This window comes from Giraffa tippelskirchi, chromosome 1, assembly GCF_054371585.1.
Source record: "Giraffa tippelskirchi isolate mGirTip1 chromosome 1, T2T-mGirTip1v1.2.pri, whole genome shotgun sequence".
NCBI lineage: Eukaryota > Metazoa > Chordata > Mammalia > Artiodactyla > Giraffidae > Giraffa > Giraffa tippelskirchi.
This window is the reverse complement of record NC_137275.1, coordinates 16,881,703-16,896,693: the sequence shown is the minus strand read 5'-3', so window position 1 is coordinate 16,896,693 and position 14,991 is coordinate 16,881,703. Positions and strand designations below refer to the sequence as shown.

The window sequence follows — 14,991 nt, the reverse complement described above, 5'->3', positions numbered from 1 at the left end:
CAATAAAACTATGTTTGAACTCAAAAGATCTTCAGCTTTCCAGAACACAGCATTTGTTCATCACTGATAAACCACAGGAAATATTAAGGCTGAAATAATGGTTAAAGATTGTTCAGTCTCTTTGATTCTCACGTGAAAAAAGGGTTGAACTAAATGATGACTACACCCTTTAAGAATGGGCATTCTAATTTAAAAAAAGAAAAAGAAAAAAAAAAGGGCATTCTACTCTTCTAAGTTTTATTCTTTCCTGCTTCACTCGTTATGGTTACTTCAATTCATCAACACAGAGGCCTTAACTATGGCTAACAATCAGACAAAATAAACTGTAATGTTAAAACCCAACAAATTACAGAATTAATGCTGGGAGGAAATCCAGGGCAACTGAGCTCTCTACTGAACACTCTTTCCCCAGAGCTCGTAAGTGGATAGAATCTGGGGCTTTTCCATGGTCCATGATGGACGGGTAGGCAGCTCCTACATTCTGCTAACACACCCTCCCATCATCCTTCTATCAAAAACTTCTATTCCTTGGAGGCTCCTCATTAGCAATCCTATCACAGCCCTCTCTGTGAAACTGTTGGGTTTTTTTAGTATATTTTTATTTAAAAAAAAAATTTTTTTTAAGTCTTTATTGAATTTGTAACAATATTGCTTCTGTTGTTTATGTTCTGGTTTTTTGGCCATGAGGTATGTGGGATCTCAGCTCCCACATCAGGGATTGTACCTGCACCCCCCAGCACTGGATGGCGAAGTCTTAACAACTGGACTACCAGGGAAGCCCCCCATCTACTACCGTTGGCATTCCGCTCCCCCTTCTTCCCTGTACTAACTCTTGCCAGTGTATTGGGGGATGTCAACCTATCTAACATCCCACTTCTATGGTCACCTTTCCTCCAATGAGCTTCGCCTCTGCTTCACTACAGAGCCAAAATTTGGGCACAATTCTCTTCTTTGCTTGTCTCACTGCTCCAGTTTTGATTGCTATTATCCTATCTCCTTCTTCCAGTTCTCCCATTCTTTTCCTCTCACTACATTTGCTTTTCAGCCAAGCCATTCTTCTCCTCCCAGTTCCTCTTTTCCCAGCTTGGCACTAGCTTCTTCCTCTATCTATCCTATACTCCTGGGTGTAACTTCTCAACTATTTTTATTAGCATTTAAAGTTTCCTGTTCTCCATGTCCTCCCACACCAACTGTCTTGCAAAGCTTCAGTCTTTCAATAGTCCAATCAACCACTCTAGTCCAGGTACCAAAAGCTAATTGAGAAAGGCAGAGAAATTATGGATCCTCTGAGAAAGAGGCATTCCCCCTTCCAAGCCAAGGGTTATTCTGTACATAGTTCTCATCTTCTCTGGATGTTGCTTACATCAATGCTTCTTCCACCATCCCTATCAACTGCTTCTTCAGTCAATCAATGAGATTTATGTTTTTCTATTTAAGTAACAATAAACAAAAACCAACAAACCATTTTTTTCCATAGTCAAACTTCTCTTGAAATAATATTCATCCTCTACATGATTTTAAGATAAACCCAGAAAAGGGAATTTCAGAGGTCAACTTACTTCTCATCTCTGGCTCGTAACTCAGTGAACTTGGTTTGTGGACTCTATATTGTTTTAGCAGTTTTTTGTCCCAGGCACCACAATTTAATGGACTTGCCAAACGCAAAAACTCCCTAAACAGGAGACAAAGCAAAGTTATTCCTTGATTGAGAACATTATATAATTCATAAACTAAACACACAAAAAAGTGATTTAATGAATTATAACAAACCAAAAATGCTAAAGCAATCCAAACAGTTTTATAATATACAATGTTAATTTTATGTTTTAATCACCAATCATTGAAAAGAGCACCAAATATTGTGACAAGTTACAAAATGAAATCTGAAGAGCAAGTTCTCCTAGAATGTGTTGTGTACAAATACAGTGAAATGTTATGGGGTTACACAAATAGAAGCCCTTTACACAGTCATTTATATCATCATGTAAAAGGAAAAAAACAAAATAAAAAAGACTTCTTTGAATTTTCTATTCCCTACAGCAAAATACCCAAACACTTAGAAGTCAGGTACCCTTTGTCAGTTTTTCACAGAGATAGCACAATATAATTAGCTCATAACTTATGGCTTATTGACAGCTAGGTGCTTGTACCACCATTCAGCCTTCTCTTCTGATCATTCATTCATTGTGAAAACCAAGCATGTCGAAACGGTTGGTTTCCATTGCTTACTCTGTTTATCTAAGTAGGCAATATAAGTTATTTAGTAAATACAAGTATTAGGTATGAGATAGTCTCTCTCAGTCACTTATTCACTCTACTTTTAAAGTAGCAGATCACCAAAAAGGATCAGGGAAAATCTCCATGCTGTTTTCAAAACTTTAAGTCTCTGAATACACCCATAATGTGATGGTCAAAGTAAGCAGAGATCGTCTCATTCACGCCAGTAATAACAAGGACTATGACATTGCCTGGTACAATACTGTTTAACAAATGTTAACTGCAGTGGTTTTTCTTAATCCTCCGTTATTAGCTTGGAGTCAGTTAAAAAATATTAATTACAAATAGAGTCCAACCATTTTTAAGAAAGTTCCAAGTTTATGAAAAAGGGGTACTTTAACAGCAGAAAAAAATTATTTTATAAAGAGAGCAACTAATATTCTGAAAGTGATAAGATATATGAGTGCATTTTTTTTTAAGATGAGACAAGATGATTTATACATTAATCTGTTGGTTAGGTAACTTAAAGGAAAGTCTTTTTTTTTAAATGTTGTTTTAGTGGTTTCTAGGGATTAGAGATGGCAGGGGTTAGGGCAATGAACATAATATAGGGGTAGCACTAGGGAGATCCTTGTGACATCTTAATTGTGTGATTGTTGTTGTTGTTTAGTCATTCAGTTGTGTCCAACTCTGCAACTTTATGGACTGTAGCCCACCAGGCTCCTCTGTCCATGGAATTTTCCAGACAAGAATACTGGAGCAGGTTGCCATTTCCTCTTTCGGGGATCAAACCCACGCCCCCTGTATTGGCAGTAGATTCTTTACCACTGCCACACAGCAAGCCCTAATTGTGTGACGGTTATATCAATCTGACCCAAGTGATAAACAGTAGGGAACTATAACATACATGGATACCCTGTAACAATGTCAGCTTCTTGGTTTTGATGCTGAACTGTATGCAGTTACGTAATATGTCACCACTGGGGGAAACTGGAGGATGGACAACAGAACCTCTCTTCACAATTTCCTCTGAATCTGTAATGATTTTAAAATTTATAAAGTGCTTCTTAAAAGAGTTCATAAAGTGTTCATAACTATTAAGTAAATGCAAGTCATATAAATGTAACATGACTTCACTTTTAAAGCAAAGTGAGTTTGCTGGATTCTAGGAGAAGAAATGACCAATGACAAACACATCTCATTTACTAATGACTAGATTTATCTGCTTCTATATTTTGAGCATTTTGCCCACATTGGTGGTGTTTCGGTTTTGCCCACAGGTAACTGAACATATGTTTATAAAGCAAGAACTCTTAACTACAAAGACTCTACAAACGGCCATCACTGATGGCGGCTTATCTGAATGTGAAGAGGAGAACCCACTGACCTCAGCACCATGGGTTCCAGCGCTTGAGAGGCTAATCGCTCGAACATCCGCTGGAGGGGTGGGTGCAGCGAGTGGTCCTCGTCAGCCAGAGCAGCACTGCACCGCTGCAGCAGTCGTGCATGGAGACCAGCTTCACACATGACCTGCTGGTTTCTTTCCGTGTGCACCAGGGATTGTAAAATATTGGCCACGGCAAGTTGAAGGTCCAAGGCATGCTGGAGTTAACAAAGAAATGCATGCCACCAGGGCACTCTTAATAAGACAGGTGATAGTTATCTCCCTTTAAAAGGTGAAGCACACCTTTCAATATGAGGTGTCTCTGGCCACTTCAAACTACATTCAGATGAATTAAGTAGCTGGTGTAGAGGCACAAAGCAACCCCAGAACAGGACTAAGGAAATATTACCAATCTTCTTTTTCTTAGAAGCATATCCAGCTGGACTCTACTCTCTTTTAAGTCCATCATATTACATGACTATATACAACTAACAGTATTATTATTTGTATAAAGTCTTTTTCATGGTAGGTCAATAATCACATTAAAGGAAGGCCTATAGTTAACGCTTCACTCATGACACTTTAGGCCTTAGAGACCATACAGCATTTTAACAAAATTGGTCACTCAAACTAGTTCACCCAAACTCGAGTGCTACAATTAAAAATACATCAACAGCCTCAAAATGGTATCTTCAGTTATTTCTCTCCCAGTCTTATGAACAATTTCCACTGCTGAGCAGGATTTACAAGGAGAAACAGAATTATTTTAGCACCAGAAGTAACTGTCTTGCATTTTAACAAACTGTACTCTAAAACATATGTTGTTGAGTGAAAGTCGCTCAGTCATGTCCACCTCTTTGCGACCCCATGGACTATACAGTCCATAGAATTCTCCAGGCCAGAATACTGGAGTGGGTAGCCTTTCCCTTCTCCAGGGGATCTTCCCAACCCAGGGATCAAACCCAGGTCTCCTGTATTGCAGGCGGATTATTTACCGGCTGAGCCACAAGGGAAGCCCAACAAACAGTCACACATGTGTATCATTTAACAAATAAACTGTACTCTAAAACATATGTCATTACTATTTATTAAAAAAGTTAAGACTCAAATAGAAGAATCCTGTTTTTCCCCTTTACCTATTTCAGTATGTGACACAGAAAGGTTCCGTATCACTTTCTTGGCCCCATCCCCTTGCTTGTGCAGTCACACCTTTCACTCATTCAAGTCAGGGAGGCACTAATATACACGAGCTTACTTCTGGCTGCGTCACTGACCCAACAGAGGCCAGGAGATCCAGCATAGCAAGCATGGCCCCAGGATGGATGATGACGGCATCAGAACTCGGGAGAGATGAAGTTGCCACGTGTGGTTTCAGGTCAGCAACGTTTTTAGGAGGGTAGACGGGGGGAGTAGAAACAGAATGATACGCATGCCTGTAAAACACAAAGACGGGTAATTGGGTATTTCATTTCAGTCATAGTCTCTGTTCATTTTCTTCATCTTCTATTACCTTTCTCCACTGAGTTAAAAAAAAAAAAAAAGCCTTATAATGATGGGTTGGGTTACAAAACATCTTAAGGTTGGGAAATTAAAAAACCAATATACTATCAATTCTTAGTGAGTCACATACAGACAGTTTACTGAGTCTTATCATTTACTATTGGAATTGTTTCATTCAAGAATGGTGCATGATGACTAGTTGATACTGCTCTAAGGTATACTCGAAAGTTGCTACAAGAGTAGATCCTAAAAGTTCTCATCACAAGGAAAAGAAGTATTTTTTCCTTGAATCTATATAATGGGTGTTAACTAAACTTACTGTGTTAATCATTTTGCAAGCCATATAATTATACATCCTAAATTTATATAGGGTAGTACATCAATTATATCTCGGTAAGACTGAAAGAAAAGAAAGGGGGGAAAAAAAAAGAATCACATATGCACCAGAAGTTCAACTGAGTCAGGGTTGGCTTCAAATCCTGGTCCTGTGAAAGTGTGCTCAGTCATGTCCGATTCTTTGAGACCCCACTAAGTGTAGCCTGCCAGGCTCCTCTGTCCATGGGATTTTCCAGGTAAGACTACTGGAGTGGGTTACCATTTCCTACTCCAGGGGATCTCCCTGAACCAGGGATAGAAACCCTGTCTCTTGTGTCTCCTGGATTGGCAGGTGGATTCTTTACCAAAACACCTTCTGGGAAGACTGGCCACCTGACAATATATGTATTAAGCATCAAGGGAGTTTTCCTTTAGGTTACTTAGAACTACACTCATCCTTTTTTGCATTATCTTCCCTACCACTGAAAATATTCATCACAATTTTTTCAATCTTGGGATATGTCCTAAATACACATTTTGTCTCATCAATGATATCCTCCTTCTATTTCATATTCTTCTTCTACAGTTCATGAGTTTTGCACATTTTGTGTCTTGGCACAAGGAAACACATGCTTGTGACTTCAACCTATGGGAGCTCTTTGTTCCAGTGAATCGGTTTCAGCATAATTTGTCTAATGCTGAGCTCTGTCACTGAGAGCAGTGCAGTTTCAGCTCTCCGGCACAAGAGCAGCTTGGAAAACAGATGCTTTAAGTCACTGATTTAGTAGCAAAGAATTGGCACTGCCACAGTTTCTTTTTTTTTTTTTAAGTACCATTCTCTCTTTAACAGAGATTCTAGGAAAGTATTCAGCTTCACTTAAAAAACATGCTCTCCCATTTATTTCAAGTCAGCATATCTTCCACCTACTCATTTTTTTTCATTCTCTTTTTCTGTTTTTGTTCAGAAAGCTTTAATATCTAAACTTACTAAGGTAGGTTTCTAAATGCTTGTTACCAATAGGTGTACTCCTCTTATGTTTCTCCCCTTGCTCTTTAAAAGGTTCCATGTCACTTGGAAAAAAAGATCCATGATTTCTCCACTGTGTAACAGGGACGCCAAACTTAAGAAGTTCATAAAAATTGTTTTCATTCCACACAAAAAGTAGCCCAAATGTGAGGGTAAGAAACATAGATTCTAACTGTGTATTCTAATTACAGGCCTTCTCGAATTATTTCTGAGTTGCCTGATTTAATATAAATTAGAACTTAAATTATGGATATGTATAGCTAGCTAGGAAGAAGTCCTTTATGTCTTTGGAAACTGAACTCTTTACTAATATTAACTATCACAGTGATAAACTTTCAATCTTTTATAAAAATATTCTAATGCAGGAATTACATTTATTCTTCTCAAGAAAAATACTGCAAACATCATAGAACTCTAAAACATGGTATGTATTAAGTAAAATGGGGTCTATTTTAACAGGCATTATATAGCAATTCTTACTTCTCACTTAAGTAAACCACAGGTATTACACCACTTTTTAAATTTAGAGATTATGGTAAACTTATTAAATGGATAATTACCAAACAAGACCTAATCATTTACAAAGACAGGATAAAAATGACATTTCAAGATTTTGTTAATTTTTATGTTGCAGTTACTTTTAAGGCCTAAAGAAATTGCGATTTAATACTTCAATCTAAATTCTCATATACACCTAAGACTTACCTACCTCTTTGAGGAATATATATTTAAATATTTAAATTCTGAATTTGCTTTACATTAATTATCATTAAGTGTGTATAGGCACTGAGTAATGGGAACCATGTCTGAATGATAGCTAGTATTTGCCACTGTTTTCCATACTGTAGATAGTATTCTGAGAGTCTTGGTTACTATTTTATATTTTGTTTTCACTTCCTCTAATTCTGATTGGATACTGTTCAGCTATAGTTCTGTTTCATTATTCCTTCTGAATAATGAAAAAAGCTATGTTTTTAGTTTTCCAAAATAAGGTTTCTTACTTCTTTAACTCTTAAAATATTTAAAGAAGACTCCTGAAGCTTTTATATGCCAGACAAGGATCACAATTTCAAAATTTCCTTAGTATTTTAATCTTCACACGCCATAAAACTAACACAATGTTGGTTTTCCCTTTTGCCAAAAGAAAGAAAAAAAAAATGTTTTGTCACAAGAAAAAAGATCCCCATAAACTGATGTAATCTGAGATGTTCTTGAGATATTCTAACTTTCAAAGTTACTATGCTGTGAAATAAAAAGATTTCTTTCAGCTTATGATTTTTACCACTGATTAAATGTATGTAACCTGACTAGAATGGCAACCTGAAAATGTCAACACTGATCTTATTACTATGAATGGCACTGGGAACCCTTGAGGGTAATATCAGACTGTAAGCTGAATTAGAATTCTCATGGATAAGATACACTCAGCTACAATTGTCAATTCAGTGACAGTCTTCCCTTAGGTCAAAGACAGGGCATCCTTACATGCAGCTGTCCTGCAAATGTTGACAAAATGTTTTTGATCTAAGGCCTTAAATACCTATCATACAGAATAAAATGCTATTTTTTCCTTTGTCAAACTACTATTTAAATAAATAGTAAAATCTGATAAATTTTTAAATATTTGTTCCTTTAATCTGTGAATTTCTGTTCAAAGTTTTTTGTAGTTTCTGGTTAATACCTAATGACTTAAATGTTTTTAAACACAGCAATTTTTAAGCCTTCACCATGTATGACAGTTGTAAATGTGATTTTTTTTAATGAACTGAAACCATTGTTCTAACATCCAGTAGTTCTGTGAGATAGTGGGCACATGTGAATCCTCCAACACAAATAATATCTTTTATGCTATTTACTTTAGCAACAGAAAAACACACTAGGTCAACTCAAACTGATTTTATAATTTCTTGAATTAAGAACTGCTCTTTAAAAAAATGAAAAAGAAGTAGTTTTTAAATATAAGTACATTGAACAATGCTAAATTCCTTTATGAATTTTCATAAGCTAATAGAAGAAAATGAGTTGTAAACTCCAGTGTACATTTAAGAGAAAAAGGAAAATATAAGCCCATATACATAATGAGTATAACTATTAAAATATATTGAAATACTAAATTTGTATGTGTAAGTGAAGTTGCTCAGTCGTGTCTGACTCTTTGTGACCCCATGGACTGTAGCCTACCAGGCTCCTCCGTCCATGGGGTTTTCCAGGCAAGAATACTGGAGTGGGTTGCCATTTCTTTCTCTAGGAGATCTTCCCAACCCAGGGATGGAACCCGGGTCTCCCGCATTGTAGGCAGATGCTTTACCGTCTGAGCCACCAGGGAAGTCTTACTAAATTTGTATAGTACTAAATTACAACTCTATTCAACTTTCAAAACATGAACCACAGAAACAAACAGCACAGCAGAGCCTCAGGCTTATTTTTAAAAAGCCACAATGTGAGAATATTAATACAAGACCTAAGGACTAGTCCTTGTTTATGAGGAAAAAAGGGAAGGAAGAGAATTTGGTGCCAAGTGCACAGACTATGATCACTTTAAGTACAGGTTAAAAAATGGAATCTCAAATGAATCTTAACTGGTCAATCAACTGCTGGTTCTTTACGTGTATGTGCTCAGTTGCTCAGTCCCGTCCTCTTTGCGACCTTAGCCAGCCAGTCATGTTCAACTCTTTGTGACCCTAGCCTGGCTAAAGCTCCTCTTGTCCATGGGATTTTCCCAGCAAGATTACTGGAGTGGGTTGCTATTTCCTCCTCCAGGGGATCTTCCCCACCCAGGGATCCAACCCAAGTCTCCTGCACTGCAGGCAGATTTTTTAGCCCTGAGCCACTGGGGAACTTTATAGTCATAAGATTTAAGTATGAGGTAGACTACATCAGCTTAAAAAGAGATTTAAACAAAACTGATGAAAGCAGGAGCTAGGGTAGGTTTTTTTGTTCACTTTTCCAAAGGTTACCCAGTTCAGTCTTCATAACAGCATCACATTTCAACTGGTTGGACCTAATTGAGAAAATCCGTTTCCTCAGCCAACACTGGCATGTTCATTTTGGAGTAATACTAAAAACCAAAGAATGATCCCACACACATTTAAAGTGAAAAGAAAAAGCAGAAAAGTATCCTACCTAAAGACGCATTACATCCTCTTTTCTAAATTAGTTTAATAAAATACATGTTGGCTCTAAAAGGCACATTTTAGTCTACAGCTGGATGACAAAACTCTACACGTCCTTCATATCTTCACAGCATTAACACACTTTACTCTCATAAATATACTCAGCTGAAGCTGAAAATTTTAAAAACAAAGAAATCAAATAGAAAGGAAAAAAAAAATTGAAGTTATTCAACTGTGGCTGTTGTCTAGTGGCTAACTGGCGTCTGACTCTTTTGTGGCCCCATGGACTGTAGCCCGCCAGGTTCCTCTGTCCACAGGATTCCCCAGGTAAGAATACTGGAGTGGGTTGCCATTTCCTTCTCCAGGGGATCCTCCCGACCCAGGGATTGAACCCGTGTCTTCTGCATTGGCAGGAAAGCTCTTTACCACTGAGCCATCAGGGAAGTTCCAAGTTATACAATACAAAGCACAAAATCCACATTAATATATCAAGCACAGGAGAAAAAAACCCACGCAAACAAAGATGGACTGCTATTATTAGATCAGTACCTTTTCCTGGACAAAGCTGGAGTCCCCCAAGGAGAGGGAAGAGAAGACTCACTTGTCAGGCAAGGAGGGATCTGTTCTGCACGACTACAGACAACAAAACAGACAGGGGGGGTCAGAGAGGTTAGAGCAAAACACCAGGAGGGCAGCTGGTTAGTTTCACAAGCAATATCAGAAAAAGTTTAATAGGGAACAACCTCCATACTCAGTGGGAACAAGGAACAAGACTACAACACATGCACTGAGGGAAACAGAAAAGCATGCTTAAGGCAGATGCTTATCCATCAAGGTTAACATTGAACCTATCTGTCAGACTGCTGTGGGCCTTTTTTTTTTTTTTGACAAAGCAAAGTAAAAATAAGGTAGGCTAACTAGGATAAGTTAGAAAACAAGGGAAAAGTGGTTGAATCTAAATACACAAATTTTAACTTTAAAAACATTTTATTCCCTGAACACTACCTACACTCTCCCATGTCTTCCATAAGTTAACAATATTTAACAATAAATATGCATTTTTATTTTCAAGACTGGAAAAATTTGAAAACTTTTTTTTACATTACCTGTATTTTCTACCTAAATATTAAGGCCTAAGAAACAAGAAACATCTCAATAGGTAAGTCAGAGTTGATAATTTTCCAGTTAGGGATATAACAGAGTTACTTGCTTTATTGATGGGGACATTATATTAACAGAAACAGTTCATTTGTTTTATGAGATAAAACTATGGTAACTATTAAAAGTGATCATGCTTGGAGAAAATGAGCAGCACGATCACTCTTACATTATTTTCAAAGTGAGAACTTGATGGAAAACATACTCCTGAAAATAAGGGATTTAGATAAAGCAGGCTTACGATCTTAGAACCCTAGATTTCCTTCAGATTTTATCCTGATATATTGTAATCGTTCATTTGTGTTTGAATTTTTTGTACTGAAGCTAACGGATGGACATGAACAGAGAAGCCTTATGCTGAGCAGACCTCTAAATGCCTAGCATCGTCACGTGGCACGTGGTAGATGTTCGTTAAGAAGTTGTTTAATGAAGGAATAAGCAAATTAAATTCATAGACTCTTGAACTATCAGTATCTCCCAGGAAGACACATCACTTTTTGAGGATTATAAAATGTAGATTCTGTGGAGACTATATCATCTGTCTGAAAATACATTAATCATAACCATGTTCTCCTGTTGATAATTAACATCTATTAGGTCTGGATGTACCTACTGTTCTTGAGGAAAAAGAACACCAGCACGAGAAGTAAACGTCATAGAAACTGTCCTATTAGGTGCACTGAGAGCTTAACTCTAACCCTGGTTTTACAAATATTACACAGATGTCCATGCTGAAAAGCTCAACATCAGGGCAGTAGTAATGTTCCCGTATAAAGTGACAGATAAGTGAATGAGAGAGAAGATTCATTTGTTTTCATTTTAACCTAATTTATAATTCAAGCCTTAATATTGAAGTCATACATAACATACCCTTAAATTCAGAGTATGGAGCAGAGTCATACCTGTCAAAAGAATCTGTGGCTACTCTGTAGAGATAAATAAAGAGTTTACTGCAGTGCCGTAGAGTGGGTGACACCAAGTCCATTGAGATGACGTCTTCCTCTAAAAGTCTTTGAAATGGCTGAGTATTTGAAGGGAAGACATTCATGGGGCTGATCTTTCTTAGGTCTGAGAAGCAGCCAAGAAATCGAACGGCATCTGCCAACTTCTCATATTGAATCTCTGTTTTGAAGAAGTGTGAGTTGGCTGGCTCATAGCGCATTGCTGCAGTCAATGTGCAGAACACCGTGTGGAGAAGTTCAAACACATGGTTCTGGTTCACTTTCTCCCACCCGTTCTTGGGTGGCGAGCTCAAAGATCTTTCCATAGCAACGAGCAAGGACGTAATGTACACAAAGCCTCCAACTTTTCTAAAGACTGTTCTTGAACGGTGACTTTCTCGAAGGACTGACAGGAGGGCCTACGGAGGACAAATAACAACACAAACTTATAATTCAAATTAAAGAGGAAAAAAAAAACCCATACATGAATGTCAAAGGGGAATGCCATTCTGTGAATATCTGACAAGAGTATTTTTGTCATTTACCCAAAAAGTAATCTTATGAAGCATGTCAAATATTTTGCTAATTAAAAAATGCCATATTAAAAGCAGGAGAAAATTTTAGAAAACACTTATCACATATCGCTTTTGATAGAATAATGGCTATAACCAAATCCTGGCCGAAAAAGCTTTTCCTATGTATTGGATGAATAAGGACATTAATGAAGTCAGTTATTTTTCATTTTTACAAAGTAATTTTGCTAAGTAAGTAAAATACATGTTCTAATACAATATTATACAATCATGAAAACTTATGACTGTGTGTATATAAAATGATTTATTCTAGAAAGGATGAGAGCGATGATCAGGCACAGTATTTCAATTCATATAAAATGACCATATCCCGACGCTTTCAAAAAAGGAGTCACTTCATGGAGTTACTGGACATTCTCTCTTGCAGAGTGAACTGCAGCCAGAGGGCTGAAAGCATGTTCATCCCCAGAATAGCTACAAGGCCAAACAGGTAAGACAATCTTTTATAACTATCAGTAATCCTATGCATTGGACAGTATTATTAAATGAACTGCCATACTTTTAACTGAGTTCATTATTAAAAATAACACATTATAAAATAACTAACATTTTCTGGGGCACTTACTATGTACTGGTGGTGGTGGTTTAGTTGCTAACTTGTGTCTGACTCTTTTCAACCCTAGGGACTGTAGCCCACCAGGCTCCTCTGTCCATGGGATTTCCCAGGCAAAAACACTGGAGTGGGCTGCCATTCCCTCCTCCATGGGATCTTCTTGATCCAGGGATTGAACTCATTCGTGCCTCTTGCGTTGCAGGAGGATTCTTTACTGCTGAGCCACCAGGGAAGCCCTGTATTAGGTACTTCTTTAAGTGCTTTAATACATTAGCTTATCTATCTTTCTAAATAATCCTATGCAATGGGAACTATTATTATCCACACTTCACAGATGAAAAATTGAGGCCTCATGTGGTTAAATAATTTTCCAAAGACCACACAGTTTATAACATTTCCTAGGTGGTACAGTGGTAAAGAATCTGCCTGCCAAGTAGGAGATGCAAGAGAAGCGGGTTCGATCTCCACTGCAGTATTTTTGCCTGGCAAAATCCCATGGACAGAGGAGCCTGATGGGCTACAGTCCATAGAGTCGCAAAGAGTCGCACAGCTTATACAATGGCAAAGACAGGAGTTAAACACAGGCATTCTGATTCCTCTACTAATGCACTTAACCATGAAACTATACTGCCCCAGAGAGCAATTCAAAATCTGTTTGCAGATACACATGCTCCTTTTCCCTGTTTCAGCAACTGAAACACCATAATATCATTATTTAGGAACCTAACATTATTTAAGACACAATTTAAATCTTCCCAGTCATTACATTTGAAAAGGTCATTTTATTTTTAATAGTGTTTGAAAAAGGGAAAGAATAAATAGACCTTTTTCAAGTATACTACTTTAGAAATTATGAGATTTCATTGTACATACCTATACTTTATTGGAGAAGGAAATGGCAACCCACTCCAGTATTCTTGCCTGGAGAATCTCATGGACAGAGGAGCCTGGCAGGCTACAGTCCATGGGGTAGCAAAGAGCCGGAAACGACTAAGCAACTAACATACACATTTTATTATGTTAAAAAATAATAATGTGCAATCTGTACATGTAAATAAAATTTAGAAATACAGTGTAATCCTTCCATTATTCAGCAACCAGTAAGTTTCCATTTTGTGTCTGTATTTTCTCAAATTTAATAAACTGTACTTGTAATACCAACTCGTATTAACACAAGACTTCATAACTTTTTTATATTTTTAAGCATCATATAACCTGCCTGAAAGCTAAATGCAAGGGCTTAGCGTTAGAACCCTTGGGTAGAAATTCTACTCCAATATTAAAAAGCATTTCACCATGGTCAGTTACTTAACCCTTCTATGTCAGATTTTCCTCTTATGTAAAACCTAAGCAATATTAATAACAACTTACTTCACAGGAAATACACATAAAACCCTTAGCAAAGTGCCTAACATAAAAGTTCATCACCATCACCGTCTTCAAATACACACTGGGAAAAACTGGACACGTTATTTTATATATGAGGAAGTATGAGTTAAGAATCAAAGTATTATAAAAAGTATGTACAAAAATCAAAGTATGTACAAAAATCAAAGTATGTACAAAATCATATCAATGGTTAGAATTATGATAGGGGTCAGAAAAACAGTGCTTATTAATCCTTAGACCGAAAATAGTCTATGTTACATTCTTTTGGATAAGTCCACCTCCTACTGCCTGAAAGCTGCCATTCCTAGGCACTTTTGACATAATCACAGCATAATCTCAGTATCTGAAAATTTCAAATAACAAGAATAAGCTAATATCCTTTTTAAGTCAATAATTAATGATAATGCAGTGAATACCAAAGTTAAAAGGAGCTGTAGGTCCTAGGGGGTTCATTAGACAGAATTATCAGCTATGTATTATCCACATGTGCAAAAATCTAATGCTTAAACTTCAAATTTGTACATTAGCAGAATTATAAAATACTACATCTCATGGAATTTTGGCCTGGTTCCCAAATAATTACAAACTAATTTACATAGGTCTGTGGTTGTGTCAACTGAATGGAGGCAGTGAGAAGCAATGGACAGCAACTTGAGAAAACTCCAGGAAATAGTGGAGGACAGGGAAGCTTGGTGTGCTGCTGTCCATGGGGTCACAGAGCTGGACACAATTTCATGACTGAACCACAACAACAAAGTAAGAAGCACTCCTGAATGGAGCAAAAACGGAAATTGAAACTGG

The 14,991-nt window shown here is 37.2% G+C and overlaps 1 protein-coding gene across 2 annotated transcripts in view; it reads right to left on the bottom strand.

The window, feature by feature from the left end:
- The window catches only part of WDFY3 (WD repeat and FYVE domain containing 3), a 279,731-nt gene that overhangs the window by 118,342 nt on the left and 146,398 nt on the right, over positions 1–14,991 (bottom strand). For both annotated transcript variants that reach the window (XM_081582148.1, XM_081582158.1), the window contains 5 exons: positions 11,617–12,074; positions 10,106–10,189; positions 4,857–5,034; positions 3,605–3,819; positions 1,560–1,672 (listed from right to left, as the gene is read on the bottom strand). In XM_081582148.1, the coding sequence (XP_081438274.1) occupies positions 1,560–1,672; positions 3,605–3,819; positions 4,857–5,034; positions 10,106–10,189; positions 11,617–12,074 (1,048 nt within the window). The remainder of the gene's footprint in view (positions 1–1,559; positions 1,673–3,604; positions 3,820–4,856; positions 5,035–10,105; positions 10,190–11,616; positions 12,075–14,991) is intronic.